Consider the following 26,806-nt stretch of genomic DNA (forward strand, 5'->3'; position numbering starts at 1 on the left):
GGGACAGGGTGTCGTGAATAGGGGTATAAGGTGGTCTCAGCAACATTTGGCAGGAGTGGGGTTCATGTCAAATGTCAAATGTTTGGAAATACAGGACAGACATAGGGGAGAAGACCCAAGGTGGGGTTGTGGGGGACGGGCAGGGAGGGAGCTGGACCAGGAGGCTGGAATAAATGTTCTTTAGGTTCCCCAGAACCAGACCTCAGGTAGACCCTTGGGCAACGAACAGCAGTGTCCCCTGGTTCTTTGAGTTGCTGCCAAGGTGGCGGTGAGGGAAATCGCCCTGGCTATAGTACCTTCATGCCGATGATTTTATGTGTTGTAAAGTCGGGGATTGTTCCAGAGCAGACTTGTGAGTGACTTTTCAGGATCTTTGTAGCAGTTGGCCGGTTAGCTCAGTTGGTTAGAGCGTGGTGCTAATAACGCCAAGGTCGCGGGTTCGATCCCCGTACGGGCCAAAGTGTTTTTCTGTTTTAAATACTTTTACCTAAGGAATTAGTTCCTGAGACGTCTAATTACAAAACACTTCGTTTGCATTCTCTTAAATCCTGAACTGTTAGCGTTTTATAAGTGGGAAGGAAAAAAATAAAAACAAAAAAAAGAAAAAAAGAAAAAAAAAATAAGTGGGAAGGAGTACATCCCAGAGCCAAGAACGCAGGGAATAGTCTGGGTCGCCATTTCAGCGTCTTCCTTTCCCACGCGATCTTTGCGTGGAAAACCAGAGACTTGGGGAAGATATGGAAGGAGGGTCTCGAGGACGTTCGGTGTAAAACCTAAGCATCCGTTGTTCGTGCCACCTTTCCACCTAACAATGTCCAGAGCTAGAGACTAGATACAGAAAGAACGTGAGAAGTAATAAAGGCACTGGATAAAAGCAACTTCAGAAGTTCTGTAGTCGTGGCCGAGTGGTTAAGGCGATGGACTAGAAATCCATTGGGGTCTCCCCGCGCAGGTTCGAATCCTGCCGACTACGTCCAGGAGTTTTTTTTTTTTTCTCAGTTTTTGAAAGTTTCGACTGTATTGTAATTGTTTTTGTCCCAGTAAGAGCTGTGCAACACTCAAAAAGTCCCTTCAGAGTTCTAGAATCTAAGGCTAATCGTTCACTTCCCTTGAATGTCGAATATTCTAACACTAAAGGGAACCTCATAGACAGAAGGATGAAGCAAACCAAGTATATTTCAGACTACCGGATAAGAAATTGCCGTGTGCATTGTGAAGCGTATATTCCTGTAATGCCTTTTAGTAGAGACTCTTTCTGTCACTGGCGCCGTGGCTTAGTTGGTTAAAGCGCCTGTCTAGTAAACAGGAGATCCTGGGTTCGAATCCCAGCGGTGCCTTTGTACATCCTTTCTACCATTGTACCTTCCGTTTTTAACTGGTTCTAATTAACTAACCTTTACCAATTTTATATAAAAGCAAGCGCTGCGGGTCCTAACGTAAGTTCCCTTTTCTTATTCTACTCCTACATAATTCCCCGATTTTCTCAGCCCACCCACTCTGTGATCCTCATGCTCGTTCCCTATTTCTATTAATTTTGTATTTGTTATTTCTTTCTGTTTGAGGCCTCATCGTTTTATACTTTGTATACAAAGTTATACAGAGTATATGTTAAAATTTGGTGTGGATTCTAGATGCAGTCCTGTAGCAGGCAGGCCTTTCATGTGCAGTTACTACTCTTTTGAACCCATCTGTCCCACATGGAGCAAGTAAGGGTAGGAATCACCCGGACTCAACAAGCCCGCTGCCACCATTGAAGAGCATTATGGGTAGGAAGCTAAGAGGGCACTCTGGGAGCGGCGTGGAATGGGAGCCACATGTGAACTGGTAGGGAGTGTTCCTAGCATGCTAAGGCTGGATAGTGAAGGTAGACGTGAACGCTGGAAGGACAAGAAAGGACAGTGAGACGTTGACAGGGATTACCTCACCTCCTTGGACAGCTCTAGGCACCATTCCCATTTGGCCATGTCTGAGTAAAAATGTGGTCTTGAAAGCATTGTTCTCTCTTGGACAAACTAGTGATATGACAGACCCCAGAGCACACATGTAAGCAAAGGGGTAGGGCACACCTTTTTCTCAGGATCCTAGGAAGATAATCTCTCTACACAAGACAGGAAGGGCAGGGGCATGCACAAGAGCATGAGAAATAAGTGGCACTTCATCCTGCATCGGAACGAAGATGGTAGGCAGGGTCAGCTTTCCGTATGACCCTGTAGAAACTTGCTGTGCATTCTAAGGAAGAGCATGCAGCCTGGGACAGGGACAGCACAATAAACATAGATGAGTCGGGCGTGGTGGCTCAGGCCTAGAGGCAGGCGAATTTCTGAGTTCGAGGACAGCCTGGTTGACAGAGTGAGTTCCAGGACAGCCAGGGCTACACAGAGAAACTCTGTCTTGAAAAATCAAAAAAAAAAAAAAAAAAAAAAAAAAAAAGAAAGAAAGAAAGAAACACAGATGAAAGGGAATGGAGAGATTGCTCAATGGTTGACTACTGGCTCCTCTTCCAGAGGAATCTGTTACAGAATGCATCATTTGTAATCTGGTTCAGTTCTCAGCTTGTAACTCCAGTTCCAGGGAATGTGACATCCTCTTCATCATCAGGTGACATGTACAAGACACCTCCTATACACATTTTTTTAAAAAGTGTAAATATTTAGGTGAGTACTGTGGCACATGCCTGTAAATCTAGCCTTAAGTTCAAGGTCATCCTTACCCAACTATGTAATTTCGTTCACACACACACACATGAGAGGTGGGCAGTTGCAGGAAGGGAATTCTAGACATGCTTAGGAAATAATATGTCTTAGTAGTGGACAGGATGTGGATCAAGAAATCCCCTTTCAGGGTAGGTAGGCCCCAGGTATAGTTAATTAAGCCAGTGACTGCATTCCACCAACACCTCTTGTCCTATCCACATGGGAGTCTGCAAGTTTGGCAGTCCAAAGTTAAACCCTAGAACTGTGACTTTCAGGGTAAAACTTTGGCTCCTACTAACATGTGACATATTTTCATCATCCATGGTGTGTAAGAGCACACATTTGTACTTCGTTTTGTAGGAATGTGTGAACCCTGCTCCCGTTACAGAGAGAAGACCTAAAACCCCAACGCCATGAATCTCTGGGGAGAGGCTGGTCAGAGGAGCAAGGCTCCTTTGACTTTGAAGCTCTTGCCTTTGTTTCTCCTCCCAGTGTAATCTGCTGGCTGAGGTTGAAATGAGGAAACAGACCTTTTAGGGTGTTCATTTATTGCTTTCTCACATGCTAACTCTGAATATAAAGATTCAATTCCTGTGGTTTATCCAGGTTTCAGGCGGCACACAGCCAGTTAACACTAGGAGAAAATGAGAAAGCTACACAGGAGGGTAGGTGGTGGAATCTGATGCTACGAGCTGGGGCCCCAGGGCCCCAGTGCTAGCAACACTTTCTTGGGATGTCTTCTTGGTCTGTTATCACTCTCTTTGTTCTGACTTCTAGCAGGGTGTTGGTAGGCAGTGTGGATAGATGGTAGGCTACTGAAGACTCTACTCCCGGTCCGTCACTGAAGACTAATGTAGAGATGGCGAGAAAACCTGGAGTTCACCCATGGAGTTCAGGACGCGGCTCCTGGAGCGTTCCCAAACCCAGCGGTTCGGATGATTAAAGTCAAAGCTCAGTACAGGAGACTGGGCCGGAGGACCACAGGCAGGGCGAGGGAGAGCGGAGACCTCAGGGTACGGAACCGCACCAGACGTAGCGAAAGCGCCTCCGTCTCTGGTGTCAGAGATGCCCGGCGGAGAGACGAGGGGACGACTGAGCCAACGCTCTTACTTCCAGGGAGGAGTCGGGACTCGTGGCCAGCGCCCAGCAGCGCATCTCCAGATACTGTTCCGCAGGGCTTCGCAGTGGGTGGTCCCGCAGCGCGCCTTCCCGCAAGGAGCGGTGTCACCCGCACCATAGCCAAAGTCATACGACCTCTATAGGCGTCTGTAGACCAGGTCACACGTCGGCTCGTTGGTCTAGGGGTATGATTCTCGCTTCGGGTGCGAGAGGTCCCGGGTTCAAATCCCGGACGAGCCCCGTCTTATTCTTTCTTTTTTGTTTTTGGCTTTCCTGAGTGCCACTACAGCCCTTTGAGGGCTCTTATTCTGAGTGAGCATTTCGGTGGCAGGAAAGTCAGCGCTAGTCTTAGCTGACATTGCCAGCGCGAGCGGAACGGCGTCCACTCTTAGTCAAGTCCCTCAATTTCTCCCCTCCTCTCGCTTGCTAGCTACCTCACCTTGGAATCCACAGGTTGGTATCAGGTTGACGGACGTCTGTTTTGGGATTGCGAATGACAGGCGATGAAGGGCGGGAGTTATTCTGGGTCTTCTTGAAGAGCGAGGGATCGTCAGAACTTGAATTTCGACAGTTTTGAAGACCTTTTGTGCCCTTCGATCATTCCTGCTGTTTTCGGACTTCCTGGGGACCCGCAATTATCTGATGATATTCAGATTACCACTGAATATCCAAAAAGAAAGTGCTGCATAGCCCGGTCAAGCAGCTTCGATATAGAAACCAGATCAGGGATCTAGAGAAAGTACTTTTCAACTTACTCCTCGTTAGTATAGTGGTGAGTATCCCCGCCTGTCACGCGGGAGACCGGGGTTCGATTCCCCGACGGGGAGAAGTTCCTTTTTTTTTTTTTTTAATTCGTTGAAATAAAGGACACGGCCTGTCGTAGCTGTATATTTTGAAATAAAGGACACGGCCTGTCGTAGCTGTATATTTTGAAATAAAGGACACGGCCTGTCGTAGCTGTAGCAAGTTGAGGTTCGGGCGGATAGCATAGGGCACATACAAAGAAGAAGAATAAAGAACCCACATGGCAGGGTTATGGAGAAGTGGCAATCATACCTCTGTTGACTCCTAGATTTGGAGGAAAAGATTTCTTCGAATTATTTTAGACGCACTGATTTCCGTAAAGAAAAAAAAAGTTGATAACTGCGTTGGCCGGGAATCGAACCCGGGTCAACTGCTTGGAAGGCAGCTATGCTCACCACTATACCACCAACGCAGACAGGAGGAGCCCTTGCAAAGATCATACTTATATGCATCGGCCTGCTAACATTTACAGTTACTTTGTCAACTTATGTGATTATGTAAAAAATGGGGATAAGAAAAGCAAAATCCAGAGAAACTATTCGAGAGGTTGTTTTGTTTTGTTGTTGTCTTAGTCATTACCCCAACTGAGATTGAACGTAAAACTGTGTTTAGGAGTCTAGACAGGATGACATTCATCCCTAGAAAAAGACGTTCCAAATACAGAAGTCGCTTCTTTGAGTGAGCTGAGCGTGACTCAGAATTAAAGAGTTAGCCTTTCTGCCTAGCGCCAAGGAGCCATTTCATCGTTTAGCCATAGTTGACTTTCCACGTGAGCGCGAGCCTCTCCGGAGCTGAGAACCAGGAGAGCAAAGCCGGAGTCCCAGCCTGAAGAAAATCATCCGCACTCACTGCGGTTGAAGCTTCTGTTCACGACACCCACACGGGTTGGGCCGCAGGGAGGCCTCGTGGCGCAACGGTAGCGCGTCTGACTCCAGATCAGAAGGTTGCGTGTTCAAATCACGTCGGGGTCATCTGTATTTATTTTCTAGTTACCTGACTTTAATAGTACATTGAAGAAAAAAAAAAAAAGGTAAAATTCCTACCCACTATATCAAGACTTTTTCTCTCCTCAAAGCTGCTAAGACGTGTCGAGAGTTTTATGCCTTTTTCTGATTTCTGCCGAAATAACCATGCCTTTAATACAATAAATATTTAAATAACAGAAAATGTTAACGAACAGTCCCAACAACTCTTTAGATAATGCACTTATGATACGGCAATAAACGTTCTTTAATCCGAAAAAAATGTAGCAATAGTCTATCACTTTAAAAATAATAATAATAGCTATTTATATTGTCCCAAACCTCTGTTTTCACTTTGATTAATCTTGTTTATTGGTGTCCACAATTTTGTACTGTTGTTTTTGTTCAACAGGTTTTTTTTTGTTTTTGTTTTTGGGTTTTCGTTTTGTTTTGTTTTTTGTTTTTTCCTACCAAGGGCTGAAATCTCACGCAGCTGGGAAGGGTCAGAAAAATTTTGGATCACCAAAGCTCTGGCATATACACTATATTAAAAATATAATTCCTTATAATTTAAGTGACAATCAAAAATTTGATGACAGTTATGATAAAGTATTAAGCAACTTTTCTGAAGTTGGACATTTTGACTGCCTAATCTACACTTTTTCTTGCTATTTAAAATTTTGCCACCACCGTAGCCCCTTTTGCTTGTCTGCTTGGTCTGTTGATCTGGGTTGTTGAAGGGTTGTTGGGTCTTTTGTTTTTTTCCATGAGCTTCTCCTGTAGCCCAGGCTAGCCTGGGAACCTTATGTAGCTGACCTTGACCTCTTAAATCCTGCACTCTACACTCCCACAAGCACTGACTTTACAGGAGCTCAGTCCCAGCTCATATTTATGTATTTATTTACCTCTACTAAATAAGCTCTGTGGTGTGAATTCCTGGGATTTCAGTTTTGGGTTAGAGGTTTTTCTTAGCTGTCCTACTGGCTATAGGATAGGAAACTTTTTCAAGTATTAATGAACTTTTTCCTTCTTTGTCCACACTCCCAACCCCACCTACAGGACCCCAGTGTTGGTGTCTTGTAGTTAAAATTTAAAATCTGTTGTTGGGCTGTGGTTGCCAGCACTGAGTCCCCTTCACTATATTTCGGGAAACTGAGGAAGTCAAGGATTTTCCGCCCCCACCCAGGGCAGGATTTCAAATCGGTCAGGATCAAGAACAAAGAATAATGTGAAATTCAAAGTTGGCTTTATCTTTATAGCCTGGTCATCACAGACAAGAAGAAGGTAGAAAGGCTGAAGTTGTCCCTGCCCCCTGGTTTGGCAGTGAAGGAATTAAAATAAGCCAGATTTCTGCATTTGACTATTTAAAACCCTGAAAAGTCAAAAATACAATACAATACAATACAATAAAGTAAGTACAATTTTTCTGTTTTGTTATTTTTACTTTACTATTTTGTAATCCTGGCTTGGAATTTACTGTGCAAATCACATTGGTCTTGTACTTGGAGTGATCCCCCTGCCTCCGCCTCCAAAGTGCTGGGATTACAGGTATGAACTAGCCACCATGGAATGGGTCTGAATTTTTTTTAAAGTGCTTTTGATCAACTCTGAATATAATATAACCGCTAAGTTTTCGGCCTTCAAGTTGCTTTTAAAAGGAAAAAAAAAAACCCAAAAAACCAAAACAGCAGAACAAAGCAGGAAGTGAAAGAGAAACCCAAACTCTGCTACCCAACCCACCTCCTCACCACACACACACACACACACACACACACATACACACACACACACACACACACATGCACACAGGCCCTGTCCTCCCAGAAAGATGGCTTCCTGTCCTAACTCTGCTCCACCAGCTACAGTTCTGTCATGTGGCAGGGGTTCCAGGTGAGGAATTTGGGCCTCAGAATGTGACCCACACAGCAGAGGCCTGCCCTGCCAAACAGAATCTATATTACCTTTACTGCCTTCCTTCCTGGGTCTTGCCCTGTCTTATGCCAGGCCAGTCACTTTGTCACATGTACCAAGACAGTGGCGTACAGTGGACTAGTCTTTGTTGCAGTTGTATATGCCAGAGCTTGGGAGTCCCCAAAATAGGTATGATCTTCCTGGTCACATGAAATGTCAGCCCTTAGAGTGAAAATAGTGAAAATACCCCTCGTGGTCACCTTCAGTGTGATGTGGCCACCTTCAGTGTGACTTGACCAGCAAAGGCCATCTCTACCATGACTCAAGGGATAGAAGAAAAACCAAGAGCTAATTCATCGCGAATTGCTAACGCATAGAATTAGAAAATGGATTTAAATTATATATATTTTTGGAGTAAACAGCTCACACTGTAGCCTGGAGCTCCTAGCAATCCTCCTGCCTCAGGCTCCAGAGTGCTAGAATTACAAGCCTACTGTCAGAAACCTTTCAGGATTTTTAAGAACAAAATAGTAAGGACACATAAGCAAAAAATGTGCAGGAGAGTGGATTTTGAGTGTGCCTAGCCCAGGAATGTAGACCATGCCACTGGCTGAAAGCTCTTCCTAGGAAAACGGGATACTTAAGAAGAAAATACAAATAGAAGAAACGAACTGGGCTTGTCAGTGGTGCAATGAGATAACAATTCAAGGGCAGCCTGGGCAAACTAAAGGCCAACTTGGGCTGGACAGAGAGACCTTGTCTCGAATAAACAAAAACCAAATACAAAACAGACAGGTAGGCTAGAGAATCCATAAATGCAATTCCCTATTCATGATTTATACACCCACAGATTCAACTGTTATCTGTCTGTCTGTCTGTCTAACCTACACATCTACCCATCCCATCTAGAAGACTGCATCTGTATTGAGTAGTGGACTTCCCCACATCATATTCCCTAACCAAGGTCTTACTGCTGTCTCACAGCATTTTCTGTAGGTAGTTAGGTGATCTAGGAACTAATCAACGAACCCTAGAGAATTACAAACGCTATGCAAATACTGTGTCATATACAATATTACGTCTGGGGCTGGAGAGATGGCTCAGCCGTTAAAGGCTAGGCTCACAACCATAAAATATAAGAGTTTGGTTCCCAGCACCCACGGCTGAAAAAAAAAAAAGAAAAAATATTACGTCTGTGTATATAATAGACCTAAGCAGCTACTTGAATATTACGGGGCATTGTAAAGGCAATACACCAAAGATACTGAAAAAAGATTGTACTTTCAAAGATCATACCAAGAGCAGCATTTAAATTTTCATGTAAACCAGACAATTTAACCAAAGCCTTCAGAAAGAACTCGGTCATATTAATATTTACTTTATATATTATTATTACTCTAGGGTCTTTAAGACAGGATTCCACAGTGGTTTAAATCCCCCTCCCTCCCAGCCCCTCCCATCCCACTCTTTCATTCTCAAGCCCTTATTATTCCTCCTCCCTAACACACACACACGCACACGCACACGCACACGCACACGCACACGCACACACACAAACACACTCAACCTTCTCTGGCTCCCTACCTTCCCCCAGGGTTTCTCTGTGTAACCCTGGCTGACCAGGAACTCGCTCTGTGGACCAGGCTAGCCTCGAGGTCACGAATCCACATGCCTCGGCCTCCCGAGTGCTGGAGTTACAGGCGTGCGCCCCACCACCGCCCAATATAAATATTTAATTTTTTATAACTTGGAAAAAAGAGCGTGCACGTCTTGGGACACAGTCTCAACCTAGTAAAAAGGAGCCTCTTAAGCCACACCTTCATTTCTGTTTCTGTTACGTCACAAAAAATGTAGCCAATGAGAGTGGACGGGGGTGGCGGCTCAGCCAATGGGCTTAGAGCGGGAGATTCGAAAGCGTCCAGGTCGCGGGGTAAACCGGTTCTCTGAGTGCGAGCGCCCAGCGGCGTGGGCTGCGGCTTTGCGGGAGACTGCGGAGGCCGCAGTGATCCACGGGGCCGATCGGGTTCCGTTGGGCGGGTCCACGTGCCCGCCGATCCGCCTCGAAGGAGAGGTGCAGGAGTGTACCCCCGACCTTGGCTGCGTGCTGACTCGCCTCCTTCCGCCCGCCCAGGCTTGCACTCCCCGCGGATCTGCCTCTGTATCTCTTGCCTTCGCTGTTGTTTCCCTCTCTGCTCAGCTCCCCTCCCGCTTTCGCCCTGGAGAATGGCTCAGAAGGAGAACGCCTACCCGTGGCCCTACGGCTCAAAGACGGTAAGGTCCTGGCCACATTCCCCGCCCCACGTCCCCCGGAAGAGTAGCCCATGGAGATAGAGGCTGGGCCCTGCAAATGGCCGGACTGTAAGCGTTTCCGACGTGGGGGCCCCAAGAGTTTGAGTTTGCTTGCAAAAATCAGTCTGATCACTTGCAGTCTTTTTTTGTTTGTTTGTTTGTTTGTTTTTTGTTTTTTTTTTTTTGAGACAGTGTTTCTCTGTGTAGCCCTGGCTGTCCTGGAGCTCACTTTGTAGACCAGGCTGGTCTTGAACTCAGAAATCCACCTGCCTCCACTTGTCTTACCGTAGCAGATGCTGCCAACCTGAATCCGAGGGCTTCCGTAGAGCCGAGCCTGCTTGTCGTCACATACAATAATAGTTGGGATTGAGCAAACATCATCGTGCTTTCGGGTCGTTTCTCCCACTCTCGAGTCTGAAAAAAATTAACTACACAGGAAGTAGATTATAGAATAGAAGGTTACGGTTTGAAAAGTCCAGAATGATCTAAATATTTATGTACGACCCTGGGTATGAAACCCAGAGCTTCCAAGTTTTGATATACCATCCATACTACCCGCCAGCTCTGGAATTTATCGTACTGAGAGGTGGGAAGTAAGAATCCAAGTAGAATTGAAATGCTGTGTGTGTGTGTGTGTGTGTGTGTGTGTGTGTGTGTGTGTGCACACGAACATACATGCCAGTTTGTACCAGTATCACTGGGAGACGTTTGTAGGCACACTGGAGCTAGTAAGCAGGGTGGTGCACCCCTCTAATACAGCACACCCATAATGCACTTGGCTACATGATAGGACCCTGTGGCCGCCCCTTCACTGTATGCAGTCTGTTCCCTGTTGGTGGGACCTGAGCCTCCTGGACAGTCCATCTCTTTCCGTGTCCCATCTTCCTCCTCTGCGGAGCACTGAGTCAAACTGACAAGAGCGGAATCTGTTACTTTTACCCTGATTACTATCACAGGAAAATATCTGTCACTCTGAGAACTTTGAAAGTGAAGTGGCCCGAGTGTAAACATATCTTTTATTCTCCTGTCCTAAGTTGTCATCCCCGAGAGTCACAGTGTGTTCAGTATCCCTGTTGTCTGTTCCTAGAACGGGATGAAGTTGCGTTTCGACTTCACAAGCTCAGGCTCTTACACAAGCCTGGGTGATGTGTTTAGAACTATCCAGAATGGGCAGTGACGTGCCTGCGGCGGGCCAGGGTCAGGGGAATTGTTAAGTGGTGTAGTAGCCTCTTAACCTCTTGCCTTGGGTTGTTTTGTCATTCATTCATTTACTTTGCTTTTTAATTTTTTGTGGGGAGGGTAATGTTAAAACAAGATCCTATTTAGCTCAGGCTGCAGGCTGGCCTTGAACTCCTAATCAGGAGCCTCCACCTCCTTAGTGCTGGGGTTATGTATGTGTGCTGGGCGCTCTCAAGTTGTTTCATTTTTTTTTTTTTAATTTATTTTATTTTTTGTAAGTTACTTTTGTTTTTCTCGAGACAGTTTCACTGAGTAGCTCTGGCCATCCTAGAACTCAGTCCGTAGAGTAGGCTGGCCTCGAACTCCCTTTCTCTGCCTGCGAGTGTGTGCCACAGCTGCTGGCTGCTAGTTGTTTCTTAAAAACCCCTTTCACGAGGAGCAGTGGGTAGATTCTTGGCTAGGCAGGCAGACCATGCAGATTCAGTATTGCTCTGTGAAGTGTGAGTGGACGGGTTCTTTAGCAAGCAGCTGAAATGCGCCTTGTAGCACATTCCGGCCAGGTTACGAGGACAAGGACGCCCGCCCTCAGAGTCACCCTTTGCTCCTCAGACTCAATCTGGCCTGAATACGTTGTCCCAGAGAGTCCTACGGAAGGAGCCCGCCACGACATCTGCGCTTGCCCTCGTGAATGGGTCCAACAGCCAGTCCACAGGTACCTGGGATGCTGGGGAGAGGGGGGAAGCTGGGAATGTCAAAGGATGGACTCAACATAACTCTCTCTCCTTAGCTGCCCCTGGCCAGAAGTTGGCTGAGAACAAGAGTCAGGGCTCCACTGCCTCGAAAGGATCCCAGAACAGGTAGGGGAGATTGAAGAGTGATAAGGTAGAAATGGGGGAGGATAAGGGGAGATCAACCACCTGGAGACTCTGAGCCAGCCATCTAACTCTCCCCTCCCCTCCCCCCAACTCTTCTAATCAGGCAGCCTCTCGCTATTGACAACTTTGAGATTGGGCGTCCTTTGGGCAAAGGCAAATTTGGAAACGTGTACTTGGCTCGGGAGAAGAAGAGCCATTTCATCGTGGCGCTCAAGATCCTCTTTAAGTCTCAGATTGAGAAGGAGGGGGTGGAGCACCAGCTTCGCCGAGAGATTGAAATCCAGGCACACCTGAAGTATGCTGTCACCTCTGACCCTGGTCCCTCTGCTAACGTGATCACCTCACATGACCATTTCAGTCTTACTCCGCCTAGACCACCTGCCCCACCCAGCTCCTAGACGAATCCTGAAGCTTCTTTTTTCCTTGCATCCCCCAGACATCCCAACATCCTTCAGCTGTACAACTACTTCTACGACCAGCAGAGGATCTACTTGATCCTGGAATATGCCCCGCGAGGGGAACTCTACAAGGAACTGCAGAAGAGCCGGACCTTCGATGAGCAGCGGACTGCCACGGTCAGGGCCTGTGTGGTGTGGGATCTAGTGCCTGGGCCGTTGCTGGAAGCTGGGGGCCTGATTGCCTGTTGTGTGGCCCCTCACAGATCATGGAGGAACTGTCAGATGCCCTGACATACTGCCACAAGAAGAAGGTGATCCACAGAGACATAAAGCCGGAGAACTTGCTGTTAGGTCTGCAGGGAGAGCTGAAGATTGCAGATTTTGGCTGGTCGGTGCATGCCCCATCCCTGAGGTATGGAGGGACTTGGGGGGCTGTTCCTGATGTGAGGCTGTGACATTCTTTATAAAAGTCTTCAGTATCTTGTTCCTCAGAAACATTTGGGGTTTTTTTCTCCTTGCAGTATAGACATGGTGATACCTTTACACATATAGGTGACTCAAGAATTCATGCCCTAAGCTGGGCCGTGGTGGCGCACGCCTTTGATCCCAGCACTTGGGAGGCAGAGGCAGGCGAATTTCTGAGCTCGAGGCCAGCCTGGTCTACAGAGTGAGTTCCAGGACAGCCAGGGCTATATAGAGAAACCCTGTCTCGAAAAACCAAAAAAAAAAAAAAAAAAAAGAGAGAGAGAGAGAGACAGAAACCCTATCTCAAAACAAACAAACAAGATTAAGATAATTCATTAGTGTGACCGTGCTGGCACCATGCATGGCTTTTGGCTTATATCATTACCACCTCTTATTCCAGAGTGCATTCTGGGGTCTCTGGGCCGCCCGCTGTCAAGTAAAGAGAAAAGAGAAGCCGTCTGACTTCTGGTACTCTCTCCCCTCTCCCCTCCTCCCACCAGGAGGAAGACCATGTGTGGCACACTGGACTATCTGCCCCCAGAGATGATTGAGGGGCGCATGCATAATGAAATGGTAGATCTATGGTGCATCGGGGTGCTCTGCTATGAACTGATGGTGGGGAACCCACCCTTCGAGAGCCCTAGCCACAGCGAGACGTATCGACGGATTGTCAAGGTGAGATAGCTTTGTGTGCCGGGCCTGGTGGCTCAGGCCTTTAATCCCAGCACTCGGGAGGCAGAGGCAGGCGGATTTCTGAGTTCCAGGCCAGCCTGGTCTACAAAGTGAGTTCCAGGATAGCCAGGGCTATACAGAGAAACCCTGTCTCGTAAAACCAAAAAAAAAAAAAAAAAAAAAATTGATAGCTTTGTGTACTGTAGGAGCCAGGGTCTGGGGACGCTCAGAGTGCGTCTGGGGACGGCTCTGCAAAAATGTCCCTGCTTTGTAAATACTTTTTATTTATTCTCTGACAACTTGGTACATGTATATATAATGTACCTTGATCATATCCACCCCTAACGATACTTCCCACTCCCCTGGTCTCCTCCCCAACACGTGCCCCACCTATTTTCACATCCTTTTTCTTTTTATAGCCCACTGAAAACAGCTAGTGTTGGCTGCATGAGCACCAGCAACCTACCTGTATCCATGCTCTCAAAAAAACCAAAAAAACAAAAACACAATGCCTCCTTTCCCCTAGCTGCCGTCCACTGCCAATAACACCTCTCTGGGGTGTCCTCTATCTCCTGAGGGGATATGTGGTCAGGGTGACACAGGTGACACCTTTCCTCTCTCCGCCCGCCCGCAGGTGGACCTGAAGTTCCCTTCTTCTGTGCCTTCAGGGGCCCAGGACCTCATCTCCAAGCTGCTCAAACATAATCCCTGGCAACGGCTGCCCCTGGCGCAGGTCGCAGCCCACCCTTGGGTCCGGGCCAACTCACGGAGGATTCTGCCTCCCTCTGCCCTTTAGCCTGCTTCTTGATTTTTGTCCCTGTCATTTCTCAGTGTTCTTTATATGTCTGTATATGTGTCCTGAGAAGGGGATGGGAATTGGAAACTATTCTTAGCTTCAGTTCTAGGGGATCTGATCCCTCTTCTGACCTCTACAGGCAAAATTAGGCACACCTGTGGTACACATATATGCAAGCCAAACACATGAAATTAAACAAACAAACAAATAGTGCTGGAGAGAAGGCTCGGCAGTTAAAAGCACTGGCTGCTCTCCCCAGGACCCAGGAACTCAATTCTAGCACTACATGGTGCTCACAACCACTGTCTAACTCCCAGTCCTGGGGATCTGGGGTCTTCGAGCCTCTGCAGGCACAAGGCGTGGATGTGGTATACATGTATCGAGGCAAAACATCCATGCACTGACTTTTAAGAAACCCTCTAGTCTGATTCCTTTCAATTTGTCAAATGTTGAATGTTATTTTTAAAAATACTATAAGCCAAAAACGCATTCAGTACAATTTTTCTTTGAAACATGGTATAGCCCTAGTCTCTCTTAAATTCAGAAAAATTATGAAGAACAAAACATATTTTATAATAAAGTCTTAAATGTTTCATGTTTTTGGATATGGTGATAGTCTGAATATGCTGGGCCCAGGGGGTGGCACTATTAGGAGGTGTGGCCTTGTTGGAGGAAGTGTGTCACTGTGGGGGTGAGCTCTGAGACCCTTAGACAGAAGTTGGTTCCAGGGACTGGGGTATTGCTATGATAGGCCTGACCATGCTATTGTTTGGAGGAGTGTATCTTAGGACTTTGTAAGGCAGTGAAATGTTCCAAGTGGGGCTTAATAGGCCGTGCTGTAAGAATACAGAAGATGGTGGAGCCGAGAGCCATTTGAACTGTAGAAGCCTGTTGCCTCAAGAGGTTTCAGAGAAGAATTTTAGAATTTGGCCTAGAGTCTGTTCTCGTGATGTTTTGGTGAAAAATGTAAGAGATTCAGATTAATTCCATTGACAAAAGAAGTTTCAAAAAAAGCCCAGCAGAGACTCTGACCTCTGGCTTACTCTCATGAAGAGTATTTTGATAAAGCACAGCAAGCTTAGAAAGGAGACATAGAAAATGCATGGTTCATAAAGTAAAGGGGCACCAGGAAGGGGCAGGAAGCTAGATCCTGTGTTCAGGGCTAGTAAATGGAATCACGGGAGTGGTGACCTTGGGACAAGCTCCCACCCAGATAGACTGCAGCTTTACTCGGACAAGGGATGGTTATATCGTGTTAGGTGTTCTTACCTGGTTAATGTTGAACTACAATCCAGAAATGGAGGACATGGGCTTTTGATCCAGATCTTAAGGAATAGTGGCCATGAAAAGCTTTGGCCCAGACATGGTATTCCACAGTTTTAATCCCAGGAGACAGGCAAGTTCTAGGTGAACTAAAGCTTAAATCCAGGTGTGGTGGTACACAACTTGATCACAGCATTCAGGTGACAGAGCCATGCAAATCTCTTAGTTCAAGGACAGCTAAGCTTAGGCCGTGAAGGAATTGGAACACAGAAAGCTGGTGATAATGCAATGGGGGGGGGGGGGGGGCATGTTCCAGCCCCAGCAAACAGCAGAACTCAGCAGCTTTGGCCGTGTGGCTGTGGCTTTAGAGTCAAGAATCAAAGGGACTACTGAGACAGTTGATGGTTAAGTGGAGCCAAGACACTGGCATCATTAAGGTGAGATCTGGGAAGTGTTTTCTGAGAGCACAATGCTGCAGCTAGACTTGGTAATGTGTAAGAGTCACCCAGGTGGTACTGGTTTTGAAGGTATGAAGGGGTCGTGAAGAGCAGCTGAAGCTTGGCACTGTGAGAGACCATGGAAGACCATTAGTGGAGGTGAAGGCTCAATTGCAGTTGATGGCCCAGAACTAAAGGGGTCAAAGAAGTTGGCACCATTAAGGGAGCCTGTGAGAGGCCATTTGTAAAACCTGGTTGCAGTGGAAGACCCCAACGTATTGGAGAGGCCAGTACCATAGATGACAGCCAAGAACAGCAGCAGCAGTGGAGTGGAGGCAACCAGAGCCCAGAGTGCTACAGAGGGCAGAGCTAGAGAAGTGAGCCAAGCCTTTGGAGGAGCCCAGGAGATCAGGTGTGGATTTCAGACACTGGAAGAAGAAGCTGAAAAGCTGAAGTTTCCTTGGATATGCCAAGATGTCCGAGATGTCAGAGCCATGGGATATCTGCCAAGAAAAGCTGCTAATGGAGTGGAACCAGCTTAAGAGAATGAAGTTTGTTGCTGCCGAATGCCAGATCTGCCAACAGCAGTCAACAAGGATGAAAGGAGACGGAAACTCCTTTGACATGGGACCCGGAGCCATGGAGTTTGGAGTTTGCCCAGGTGGTTTTCTGTCTTGTTTTGTTCCAGCATCTCCTCACCTTAACATTTTGGATTGGTAATGTATATCCTCTGATGTTGGAAGTGTGTGATCTGCTTTTTTGATTTTGATTTCTTTTATTTATTTAATTTAATTAATTATTTATTTATTTATTATATGTAAGTACACTGTAGCTGTCTTCAGACACCTCAGAAGAGGGCATCAGATCTTGTTAGGGATGGTTATGAACCACCATGTGGTTGCTGGGATTTGAACTCAGAACCTTCGGAAGAGCAGTTGGTGCTCTTAACCGCTGAGCCATCTCTCCAGCCCCGATTTTGATTTCTTAAGGGATTACGTTTAAGAGATTACATGAATCTCAGAAGAGACTTTGAACTTGGGACTTTTAACATTGTTGAAACTATCATAGACTATGGGACTTTTGAAATTGGATTAAATGTATTTTGCATTATGCTATGCCTAAGTACGGCCCCCATAGACTCGTGTATTTGAACACGCCTATGCTTTGAATATGCTTGGCCCAGGGAGTGGCACTCTTAGGAGGTGTGGCCTTGAAGGAAGTATGTCACTGTGGGGTTAGGTTTTGAGTCTCTCCTCCTAGCCACATGAGAGTCACTCTTCTGTTTGCCTTTGGAACAAGATGTAGAACTCCCAGCTTCTCCAGTGCCATGCCTGCCTGGACGCTGTCATGGCTTCGCAGCCATGATGATAAAGGATTGAACCTCAGAACCAGTAAACCGGCCCCAATTAAATGTTGTCTTTTATAAAAGTTGCCTTGGTCACGGTGTCTCTTTATAGCACTGAAAGCCCTAGCTAAAACAAATACTGTAAAAAATTGTTAGTACAGTTTGTTAACGTTGTGAAGGAAGCCAGCTAGGTGTAGCAATGCACACTTTTAATTCCAGCACTCAGGAGGCAGAGGCAGGTGGATTTCTGTGAGTTCGAGGTCAGCTTGGTCTACAGATCGAGGTTCCAGGACAGCCAGCAGCACACAGAGAAACCCCATCTTGGGGAGTTTTGAAGCCAAACATCAAGTTAGTTTGGCATGCCAGTGCCTGGTGCTCAGCAGGCTGAGTCAGGACATCACCACAGTGATGCAAGCAAAGCCTTTTGCTGGCTCTTGGACTCCTGTTGGGTTGCCTCATCCAACTCTGATTTGAATGTTTTTGCTTCATCTTAATATATTTTATTGTGTCACGTTTGGATGGTATTTCTTGTAAATACCTGCTCTTTTCTAATGAGAGACAGAAATGGAGTGGATCCAGAGGTGAAGAGAGTTGGGGACAACTTGGAAGGAGCAGTGGGTGGAGGTGGGGTGGGGGTGGGAATATAAATAGGATCTATTGTGTGAGAAAATAATCTCTCTCAACTAAAGAAAAGGTTTTTTATTAAAAAAAAAAAAAAAAAGTCAAATATGGCCAGTCAGTGTGAAATAGACCTTTATTCCTTGTGCTTAGGAGGCAGAAGCAGGCAGGTCTCAATTAGAGGCTAGCCTGGTCTATATTGGAGGCTAGCCTGGTCTATATAACGAGTTCCAGACCAGCCAAGACTAAGTACATAGTAAGATTCTGTCCCAAAAAAACTAAAATAAAATGTTAAGGGCTAGAGCCATGGCTGCTCTATGTTCAAAGACTTATCTGGCTGAGCTCAACTCTCTGTAAGTTAAGCTCCATGGAATCCTGACCTCGGAGGGCACCGGGCAAACATACATACAGGCAAGCCACTCACACACTTTGAAAAAGTAAAAAATCCTAGTCATATCAAGCCCAGGACAGTGGTCCATGCCTTTAATCCCAGCCTTTGAGAAATAGAAGCAACAGGATTGTCACGAGTTCAAAGCCAGCCTGGTTTACATAGTGAGATCCAAACCAGCCTTGGCCACAGAGTGAGATCAAAATGATAAAAAGCAGCATAGTAAGCCAAGCAATGGTGGCACATGCCTCTAGTCCCAGCACTTGGCGGGCAGAGGCCGGTGGGTCTCTGAGTTTAAGACCAGCCTGTTCTACTGTTCTACCCAGCCTGTCCTACGGAGGGAGTTCCAGGACAACCCAAGTTACACAGAGAAACCCTGTCTCAAAAAAAAAAAAATTTGAGGACTGTGAGTTGGCTTAGTGGGTAAAGGTGCTTAACACCAAGTGACTGACCCCTGGGGTCCATTGCTGAGATGAAACTGGGATTCGTATAGTGAAGGAGGGAATGGACTCCTTGTTAAGACCTTGTTATCTTCTGACTTCCACATACACAAGCGTGCGCACTTGTGTGTGTGTGTGTGTGTGTGTGTGTGTGTGTGTGTAGAATGTGAAATAGAATTGGAATGGGAAGAAATGGTCTAAAGAGGAAGGAAAGGGTGTGGAATGTATACACTGCCTTGAAAGCAGAAGGAGGAAGGGACCAGGAGCATGGGGTGGAGTGTATAAGAATGAAGCACATGGGGCTGGATAGATGGTTCAGCAGTTAAGAACCCTTGGGAGGCAGTTCATAACCAACTGTAATTCCTCCATGAGATCTGACTTCCACCCATACACATGAATAAAAAAAGATTAAAGGCCAAAACATAATGATATACATGTTTGAAAATGCCACAATTAAATCTATTCTACCATTTGGTCAGGACCCAATCATTTGTCCCCAAACCCATTAGCTAGCAATCAAAACCCCAGAACATGACTGGGGACATCAAAAATCTAAACCATAGCACCATCCTATGGACTACTATGCTGTTCTTCGGAAACAAAGTTACCTGCATATATGGAAGTACATCATGCATACAAATCAATGCAATTCTTTTGTTGTTTTTCAAGACAGGGTTTTTCCATGTCGCCCTGGCTGTCCTGGCACTCACTTTGTAGTGTAGGCTAGCCTCGAATTCAGAGATCCTCCTGCTTTTGTTTTGATTTATGTACATTGATAGATGTTTTGACTGTATGACTCTGTGTAAGGGTGTTACATCCCCTGGAACAGGAGTTAAAGACAGTTGTGAGCTCTTAACTACTGAGCTTCTCTCCAACCCCTGCCCTTTTCTTTTAATTAAATTTATTTTATTTAGAGATTTACTTATTTATATGAGTGCCCTATCTGCATGTCAGCTTGCATCGCAGAAGAGGGCATCAGATCCCATTTCAGAGGGTTGTCAGCTACCCTGTGGTCAGAAGAGCAGACAGTGTTCTTACACAGGGAGCCATCTCTCCAGCTCTAATTTTGTTCTGGATGCAGTGAACAAAATTGATATGAGAGAGTCTAGGACAATCTGTGCCCTATTTGTGAAGAGTGGAAGGCAGCTCTGGTGACCAGGTGTGGGTCTGGGATGGGATCTGAAGTGTAGGCTGAGATGGGTCAGGTACCCCTCAGCAACCAAGGACCTACCTCTTTCTTCCACTTCTTGTCGGGATGGAACATGATCTCAGCTATTTCTCCAGCCTGCCTGCATGTGGCCATACTCCCCACCACGGTGAGAATGAGCTAAACTTCTGAAACTGTAAGCAAGCCCCAATAAAGCACTTTTTTTTTTTTGGCTTTTCGAGACAGGGTTTCTCTGTGTAGCCCTGGCTGTCCTGGAACTCACTCTGTAGACCAGGCTGGCCTTGAACTCAGAAATCTGCCTGCCTCTGCCTCCCAAGTGCTGGGATTAAAGGTGTGTGCCACCACGCCTGACGGTGTACTACAGTCTTAATAGGCAGAGGCTGGGTACTGTGGTAGTTTGAATAAAAATGGTCTGCTTGTGGACGTTGTACATCGTGGTGCGGAGCCTAGTGCGCACCACGATGTACAACGTCCACAAGCAGTTCCAGAGGTCCTGAGTTCAAATCCCAGCAACCACATGGTGGCTCACAACCATCTGTAATGGGATCATCTGGGCTGGTAAGATGGCTCAGTGGGTAAGGGCACCCGACTGCTCTTCCAAAAGTCCGGAGTTCAAATACCAGCAACCACATGGTGGCTCATAACCATCTGTAACAAGATCTCTGACTCCCTCTTCTGGAGTGTCTGAAGACAGCTACAGTGTACTTACATATAATAAATAAATAAACCTTAAAAAAAAAAGAACCTGTAATGGGATCATCTGGTGAGCAGCTACAGTGAGTATACTCATATATATAAATTAAGTCTTTTTTTTTTTTTTTTAAACAGCTTGTGTTTGAAAGTATAAGGAGGGTTGGCTGGGACTGAGAAGTCAGGAGAATAGAGAATTAAAAAAAAAGAAGTTGCTGTGGTCCTGGTGTCTCTTTTATAGCAATTGAAACTCAAACTAAGACAGGTACTTAGACGGGGAAATAGAATATGCTGTTATGGAGAGCCAAAGGGGAAACTAGGAGGATTTAATGGGTCAAGGAAGGTAAAGGAGGAACTCTGGGGAGGGACAGCTAACACTAAAGGCCATTTAAGAACCATATGCAAACCTACTGCAGAGGCTCCCTAAGACATGTACATATATGAAAAGACTCTACATGGAGTCACCAAATAGTAGGGAAGACAATGTCCCAACTAAACCTTATGCCACCAAGTAAAACCTCTACTGTCACACCAAATGTCACACCTTTGGCATCAAGAGGAGGAGGAGGAATAATAGTAGCAGTAGGAATAGTAGTAGAAGACAAAAGACTTGCAAAAGATGGCTTCTTTCGAAGGAAAAAAGACCTCAAGAAATGAGCAAGGAACACAAGAACAAAGACAGGGTGGAGGGGACTGCAAAAGTCAGCGTTGGTGCTGGGGAAAACAGGAAGATTCTGCAGTTACTATCCACAGTAATTGTACACACTTTCCACATAGGACTCAGTTTCAAAAGGAGGAACAAGTCCCGCATGGTGTCCTTCTGCCTTTAACCCCAGCCAGAAACTTGGGAGGCAAAGGCAGGATCTCTGCAAGTTCGAGGGCAGCCTGGTCTACAAAGGTAGTTCCAGGACAGCCGGGGGTATACAAAGATTCTAAACCAAGGAAGAATATTAATACATTGTTCTGCTAACTAGAAGGCTCCCAGAGCTTCGGCAGTATGTTGCAGTTGACGACTTTTCTACCATTTGATTCCTGTCCCATGGTCCTTGGAAAGAATCTCCATATGCTACAGAAACTACAATGCCCTGGGAAACGTGGCCCTGGAGTCCTGAATCTTCGGTCTGGATGTTGTTAATCCTCTCCCTTCTCATTTATTTTAGCCCTGGTGTCTTCTCTCTGCCTCTTCCCCACACTCCGTACCCCAGCGTTTGTGGTTTATATCAAACCTTCTTTGCCTCTGAGGTTTAGGTAAGCCGCTCCTCTCCCTCTGTCAGCAAGCTGAGTTGATGCTCTTGATAGTTCCCATCAGAGACCTTTCCCGACCTCATCTAACTAGTCCTTCTTACTCTCAATCACAGCCCTTTATTTTCCCCGAGAGGGCTTATTAAAACTTCAGATCCTTTCACCTATGGAATATTTTCTCTTGTGACCCCCCCCCCAAAAAAAAAACCCAATATTATCCTCCAATGAAAGAAACGCTCTAACGCTGAGGGGACAGGAGGCCGACGAGTGACAAAAGCACAGGAAAGTCCAGGAGCTGCAATTCCCTGCACAGTGTGTCGCTTCTGGGCTCTTCAACGACCAGTCAAGTCTGTCAATGTTTCAAGGATGGAGCCAATCAGCCCCGTTCCGCTAGGAATTCCACCTTTCTCTCTCTTGGCGCTGCTGTTTTTCTTTCTCGGTTTTCTAGCTCGGTTCGGTCCAACCCTGAGCATCCAAGAACCCCCTAGAGCTCCCAAGAACGATCCCCGGCGGTGTGTGACTGCTCCGCGGTAATTCGGGACGACACCACCGTGGACGCGGAGCCTAAGCTCCGCCCCGGTGGGACTCGGGCGCGCCTGGGCTCGGGGCTTTTAAGACCCGCCCCCTCAACTTTCCGAAGGGGCGGAGCCCCGCGCAGAGCTGTCACCCCGGAGCGGCCACCCGACTGGCTTTCACGTGTGTTCTGCAGTTCCATAACAGCCCTCCTCCCGGAACTTCCTGGGGTGGCGACCAATCACAGAGCCCTTCCTGTCCGGACCATTATCATCCGGCTGCCAATCGGCGCGCCTCCGCCAACGCCCCTTAAAGGCGCCGCCGCTGCCGGGGGAGCCCGGCGGACGACTCGCGGTTCCGGCCCCCACCCTCAGTATGGAGGCCGCCCAGGGGCGGCTCGGACCGGAGCCGGAGCTTTCGGTCGGCGCCGAGCACCAGGCCGCGACTTTCAGCGGCAGGCCGTCCCGAACGCCCTCGAAGCCGCCCTCAGTCAGGACGTTGTCCGGCGAGGAAGAGGCGGAGAGCGTTGGGGTCGCGAGCCGTCATCCCCGAGCGTCCCCAAAGACTTGGAGCGGCAGCATCGCCCATGGGCCGGAGCTGGACACTTGGGAGGACAAGCCGAGCTCCCGGGCGACGCCGTCAGGGGCCCGGGGACGCCGGGGGGTGCCGGGTTCCCAGCACGCCCCGCCCCCGTCCTCCTGGTACCCGGAGCCCGAGCCCAGCGAGGATCAGCCCTCCGCTCTGAGGGTCTGCCGTCGAGGGAGCCCCGGAGGCGTCGAGATGAATGTGGAGCTGCCGCAGCAAGAGGGTGACGACGACGACGACGACGACGACGACGAAGAGGCGGCGGCGGGTAGGGCTGGCCGCTCGTTCCCCAGCCGCCTTCAGGACAGCCGCAGCCTGGACGGGCTGAGTGGGGCGTGCGGTGGAGGGGGGTCTTCATCCAGTGGCGAGACCGGCGCGGGCGGAGGACGTCGCGCCACAATCTCCAGCCCCCTAGAGCTGGAGGGCACGGTGAGCCGCCACGGCGACCTTACTCACTTTGTGGCCAACAACCTACAACTCAAGATCCGACTGAGTGGCGCCCCACCACCCGTTCCCCCTGCCTCCGTGCGGCCCTGCCTAACGCCCGCACCCACCCCCACCATCCCTCCCATCGACCCGGACGTGCTGAGGGATCTGGAGCGGCTGAGTCGCGATCTGGGCGGCCGGGTGGACCGTCTGCTTCGCGGGCTGGGTGGTGCGGTGCAGGAGCTGACAGCGTTGAGCGTGGGCTGTATCCAGACCTACCGCGACGCGGTGGACTCCTTAGGTGAAGCCGTGGACATGAGCATCAAGGGCATGTACACCTTACTGGCGCGCTGCGAGGAGCTGGAACGGGCTTTGCAACCGGTTCAGGGGCTGGCACGCCAAGTCCGAGATATCCGACGCACTCTGGAGGTGTTGGAGGCCCTGTGCAAGTGACCAGGAGCGTAGAGGAGAGACCATGCCTAACCTGGCCAGACCAGGGTCCAGTAGGACCCTCAGGATTCTTCAAAGAGCCCTGGTGGAAACTGCTTACCGAGGGGAGGCCTGTGCGTTAGAGGTTCTTCCACAAGCGTCTAGGAGGCCTGTGCCCATTCTAAGCCTATGGAGTGTGAATGGGGAAGTTGTGAGGATTCTCCTGGTGGGAAGGGATGTAGCGCTCTGCTTTTATTCAGTTGGCCATCTATAGCTATGCTGTTCTTCCTGACCCTTCTCCCTAAGCTAGAACGCCGTTCATGGGAATACAGGCCCTTAGATCTCTGCTGGAGGGTGGGGCAGACAGGAATGTGTGATCAGAAGAGACCTCAGCCCCGCTGTGGCTATCCGGATTCCAATGGTCACACACCTCAAGTGCCAGGGGCTTTAGGAGCTTGAGCGGTCCTTGCCCACACACCATGCGAGGGCCAGGGTGCACATCTGCATAACCTCCTTCTTCTTTCCCCTGGTCCCCTAAAATGCCACGGGGTGGAGCACATTTCATGATGGAGGAAGAGCGGTGGGGGGCGCGGGGGAGTGTCGCACTGCTCTCAGGGTTCTGGTCGAATTGTTACTGGTTTTGAAGCCCACCTGTTGTGGAGTATTCTAATCAATTTTGGCTTTCTGAGTTTTTGTGTAATTAAAGTGCTGCTGCTGCTAAGGCTGAGCCTGTTTGTGTGTGTGTGTGTGTGTGTGTGTGTGTGTGTGGTGGGGTGGTCGAAGGGGTTGAGAAGCCAAAGGAATGGGAATGAAGGCCCCTGTGGCTCCCGGAGCTCCCGGGAGTGGGAACTGGGAATGTGGGGGAGGAAGTCTCAAGCTAGCTGGAGAAGATGCGTCAGAGCTGAGGGAGATCATAAAGGGCCCAAAGAGCCACTAAAGCAGAAACACGAGCAAGGGTCTTGAGGGGAAGACCTTCTGCTCCCGGTGGATAGGTAGACTCTGGGCAGATTGGTTGTCTTGGTTATAGAGGAAATATAAACTCTTGACAGCTCTATCGCTGACCTGTGCTGACCAGAGTTCTGTATAATGATGTAAGACAATCGTGTCCCAATCGCAAAGGCTGTCTTCTTACAATTTACATAGTACGTTCAGGAACTATATGTTAATAATCATAAAATATCCAAGATCACAAAAGTAAAGATTCCCACACTTCAAGACATTCCCACATTTTTACAGCATTCCAGTATATTTGTTTAGTTCGAACTGTTTCAGTATTAGAAAAACAGCTGTATGACGTTTTCTTAAATGTCTCCTTTTTAGAAAACGATTAAAGCTGGCAAGGTACCTTATTAAGAGGTGAACATTAGAAATAAAACCAAACTGGGAGAATTCCATTTTTTTTATCTCATAGCTAAGGAGAAAGTAATCAAATGCTTTGTTTAAAAAGTTACTCGTACTGGCCCGTACGGGGATCGAACCCGCGACCTTGGCGTTATTAGCACCACGCTCTAACCAACTGAGCTAACCGGCCAGAGACAAGAAAGTCAGAGTTCTAAAGCCATGTAAATAAATGGCTGTACCAACTCTGCTTAGAAAGTGCAATTTGTAAAACGGAAAAATAAATTATCCAAACTAGTCAAATGAACTACTCAAGCGAGCAATCAAGCAGAAACTCTGATAAAGTCCAAAAGATGAGATTTTGGCATTTGATTGTTGGTCGGGGCTTAAATATGATGATATTCAAGGCCGGACATGTTCTAGTAGCCACTCTCAAATTCAAAGTAACAAGACTCCAGGGACTGAGAACTAACTGGATGGATGTGACATGACTGACGTTCAGGTTTCGAATAGAGTCATTACTTTTCTATTTTCTGTAAAAGAGAAACCACAAAGGCACCGCTGGGATTCGAACCCAGGATCTCCTGTTTACTAGACAGGCGCTTTAACCAACTAAGCCACGGCGCCTACGTGACGTTGTGACGCCTTCACTGCTTGGCCAGGTCAATTCCAGGGCACACGAAGAAACACGGGGATAATTTTTGGCAGTGCTGGAAAAAAAGAATCTAACGAACAAGCGAAGAACAGGGTGAGAGAAGTCACAGGGCTGTCTGACTTGGAATATGAAATTACAATCATGACATAAACTCTTGCTTCTAAGGTACAAAACTGTATGTAGACCTTAGAAGCTACAGACGACGAGGATGGGATTCGAACCCACGCGTGCAGAGCACAATGGATTAGCAGTCCATCGCCTTAACCACTCGGCCACCTCGTCCACACGTACCAAATGCGCTTTGGTTTCTCTGAGACCTCAACTCTCACTCCTGACGAGTCGGCCTTACATTCGTAAACAATTTTATTCATAACTGCAGAGCGAACTCGCAGAACAGCAGTGGATCTATCTCTCGGCATCTGGGAACACTGAACCGCTCCAATTGCCGTTGGCTGGCCTTGAGACTCCTACTCTCTGCCCAGAATTACCTTGACTATCTGCAAGAAAATACTCGCGAAATGTACTGACCAGGAGGCATCAAGATTTGCCTCCTGAGCTTTCCCATTCTTGTTCTTTTAAGAGCTGTTTCTTCTTTGATCACTGGGGCAAAAATAAAGGAAGCTAAAAGTAACAAAAAGGAGCTGACCCCGACGTGATTTGAACACGCAACCTTCTGATCTGGAGTCAGACGCGCTACCGTTGCGCCACGAGGCCGGCCGGCCACGGCTGTGGACAGGGCACATCATGGCTACTGCAGGGAGACACCTCATCCACCCACTTATCCCCCCCATTATTTGGGGATTTCTCTGGAAACCCAAAGAATGGAGCTTCTCCCCTTGAAGGAAGACCCACAGACTGAACTGCTCAGAGCGAGCAGCCTTTACAGCTCTTGCTCCACAGTTTCGGACCCAGATCCTCCTCTCTCCTGGACAAGTCATTTCTTCCTCCCGGGCCTTCTTCTGCATGCCAAACTGAAAAGGGGGCTCATTCTTGACTCTTCTCCCTCCCGTTTCTTTCCCAGCTCCCCAGTCCCGTCGGTTCCATTCCGTCAGGAATCCTGCCAGTGCCACGTCCGTTCTCTCAGCCTCCAGGGCTGGCTTGCTCGT

The 26,806-nt window shown here is 47.8% G+C and overlaps 2 protein-coding genes and 11 non-coding genes across 14 annotated transcripts; 8 read left to right on the plus strand and 5 right to left on the minus strand.

Moving 5' to 3' along the window:
• Positions 1 to 384: 384 nt before the first annotated feature.
• Positions 385 to 458, plus strand: Trnai-aau. The gene has a single exon. It is a non-coding gene; the product is annotated as a tRNA-Ile (tRNA).
• Positions 459 to 891: 433 nt separating this feature from the next.
• Trnas-aga lies at positions 892 to 973 on the plus strand. The gene has a single exon. It is a non-coding gene; the product is annotated as a tRNA-Ser (tRNA).
• A 290-nt stretch (positions 974 to 1,263) lies between these two features.
• Trnat-agu lies at positions 1,264 to 1,337 on the plus strand. The gene has a single exon. It is a non-coding gene; the product is annotated as a tRNA-Thr (tRNA).
• A 2,643-nt stretch (positions 1,338 to 3,980) lies between these two features.
• On the plus strand, positions 3,981 to 4,052 carry Trnap-cgg. The gene has a single exon. It is a non-coding gene; the product is annotated as a tRNA-Pro (tRNA).
• Positions 4,053 to 4,567: 515 nt separating this feature from the next.
• Positions 4,568 to 4,639, plus strand: Trnad-guc. The gene has a single exon. It is a non-coding gene; the product is annotated as a tRNA-Asp (tRNA).
• Positions 4,640 to 4,956: 317 nt separating this feature from the next.
• Trnag-ucc lies at positions 4,957 to 5,028 on the minus strand. The gene has a single exon. It is a non-coding gene; the product is annotated as a tRNA-Gly (tRNA).
• A 487-nt stretch (positions 5,029 to 5,515) lies between these two features.
• On the plus strand, positions 5,516 to 5,587 carry Trnaw-cca. Its single transcript has one exon. It is a non-coding gene; the product is annotated as a tRNA-Trp (tRNA).
• A 3,798-nt stretch (positions 5,588 to 9,385) lies between these two features.
• Aurkb (aurora kinase B) lies at positions 9,386 to 14,766 on the plus strand. 2 transcript variants are annotated; one of them, XM_021212649.1, is made up of 8 exons: positions 9,386 to 9,760; positions 11,567 to 11,669; positions 11,745 to 11,814; positions 11,936 to 12,127; positions 12,269 to 12,407; positions 12,494 to 12,642; positions 13,196 to 13,370; positions 14,002 to 14,766. In XM_021212649.1, exons 1-8 carry the CDS (start codon positions 9,713 to 9,715, stop codon positions 14,161 to 14,163), a joined length of 1,038 nt encoding a protein of 345 aa, XP_021068308.1. In that variant the 5' UTR covers positions 9,386 to 9,712; the 3' UTR covers positions 14,164 to 14,766. The 2 variants fall into 2 exon arrangements, with proteins under 2 accessions (XP_021068308.1, XP_021068310.1); XM_021212651.1 differs by lacking the exons at positions 9,386 to 9,760; positions 11,567 to 11,669; positions 11,745 to 11,814; positions 11,936 to 12,127 and having other exon boundaries at positions 12,337 to 12,417; positions 14,002 to 14,163.
• Positions 14,767 to 22,584: 7,818 nt separating this feature from the next.
• Positions 22,585 to 24,420, plus strand: Borcs6 (BLOC-1 related complex subunit 6). The gene has a single exon (XM_021213211.1). It carries the CDS (start codon positions 22,643 to 22,645, stop codon positions 23,729 to 23,731), a length of 1,089 nt encoding a protein of 362 aa, XP_021068870.1. The 5' UTR covers positions 22,585 to 22,642; the 3' UTR covers positions 23,732 to 24,420.
• A 744-nt stretch (positions 24,421 to 25,164) lies between these two features.
• Positions 25,165 to 25,238, minus strand: Trnai-aau. The gene has a single exon. It is a non-coding gene; the product is annotated as a tRNA-Ile (tRNA).
• Positions 25,239 to 25,598: 360 nt separating this feature from the next.
• Positions 25,599 to 25,672, minus strand: Trnat-agu. The gene has a single exon. It is a non-coding gene; the product is annotated as a tRNA-Thr (tRNA).
• A 228-nt stretch (positions 25,673 to 25,900) lies between these two features.
• Positions 25,901 to 25,982, minus strand: Trnas-gcu. The gene has a single exon. It is a non-coding gene; the product is annotated as a tRNA-Ser (tRNA).
• A 360-nt stretch (positions 25,983 to 26,342) lies between these two features.
• Trnaw-cca lies at positions 26,343 to 26,414 on the minus strand. The gene has a single exon. It is a non-coding gene; the product is annotated as a tRNA-Trp (tRNA).
• Positions 26,415 to 26,806: the final 392 nt, after the last annotated feature.

This window comes from Mus pahari, chromosome 14 (genome assembly GCF_900095145.1).
Source record: "Mus pahari chromosome 14, PAHARI_EIJ_v1.1, whole genome shotgun sequence".
Taxonomy (NCBI): Eukaryota; Metazoa; Chordata; class Mammalia; order Rodentia; family Muridae; genus Mus; species Mus pahari.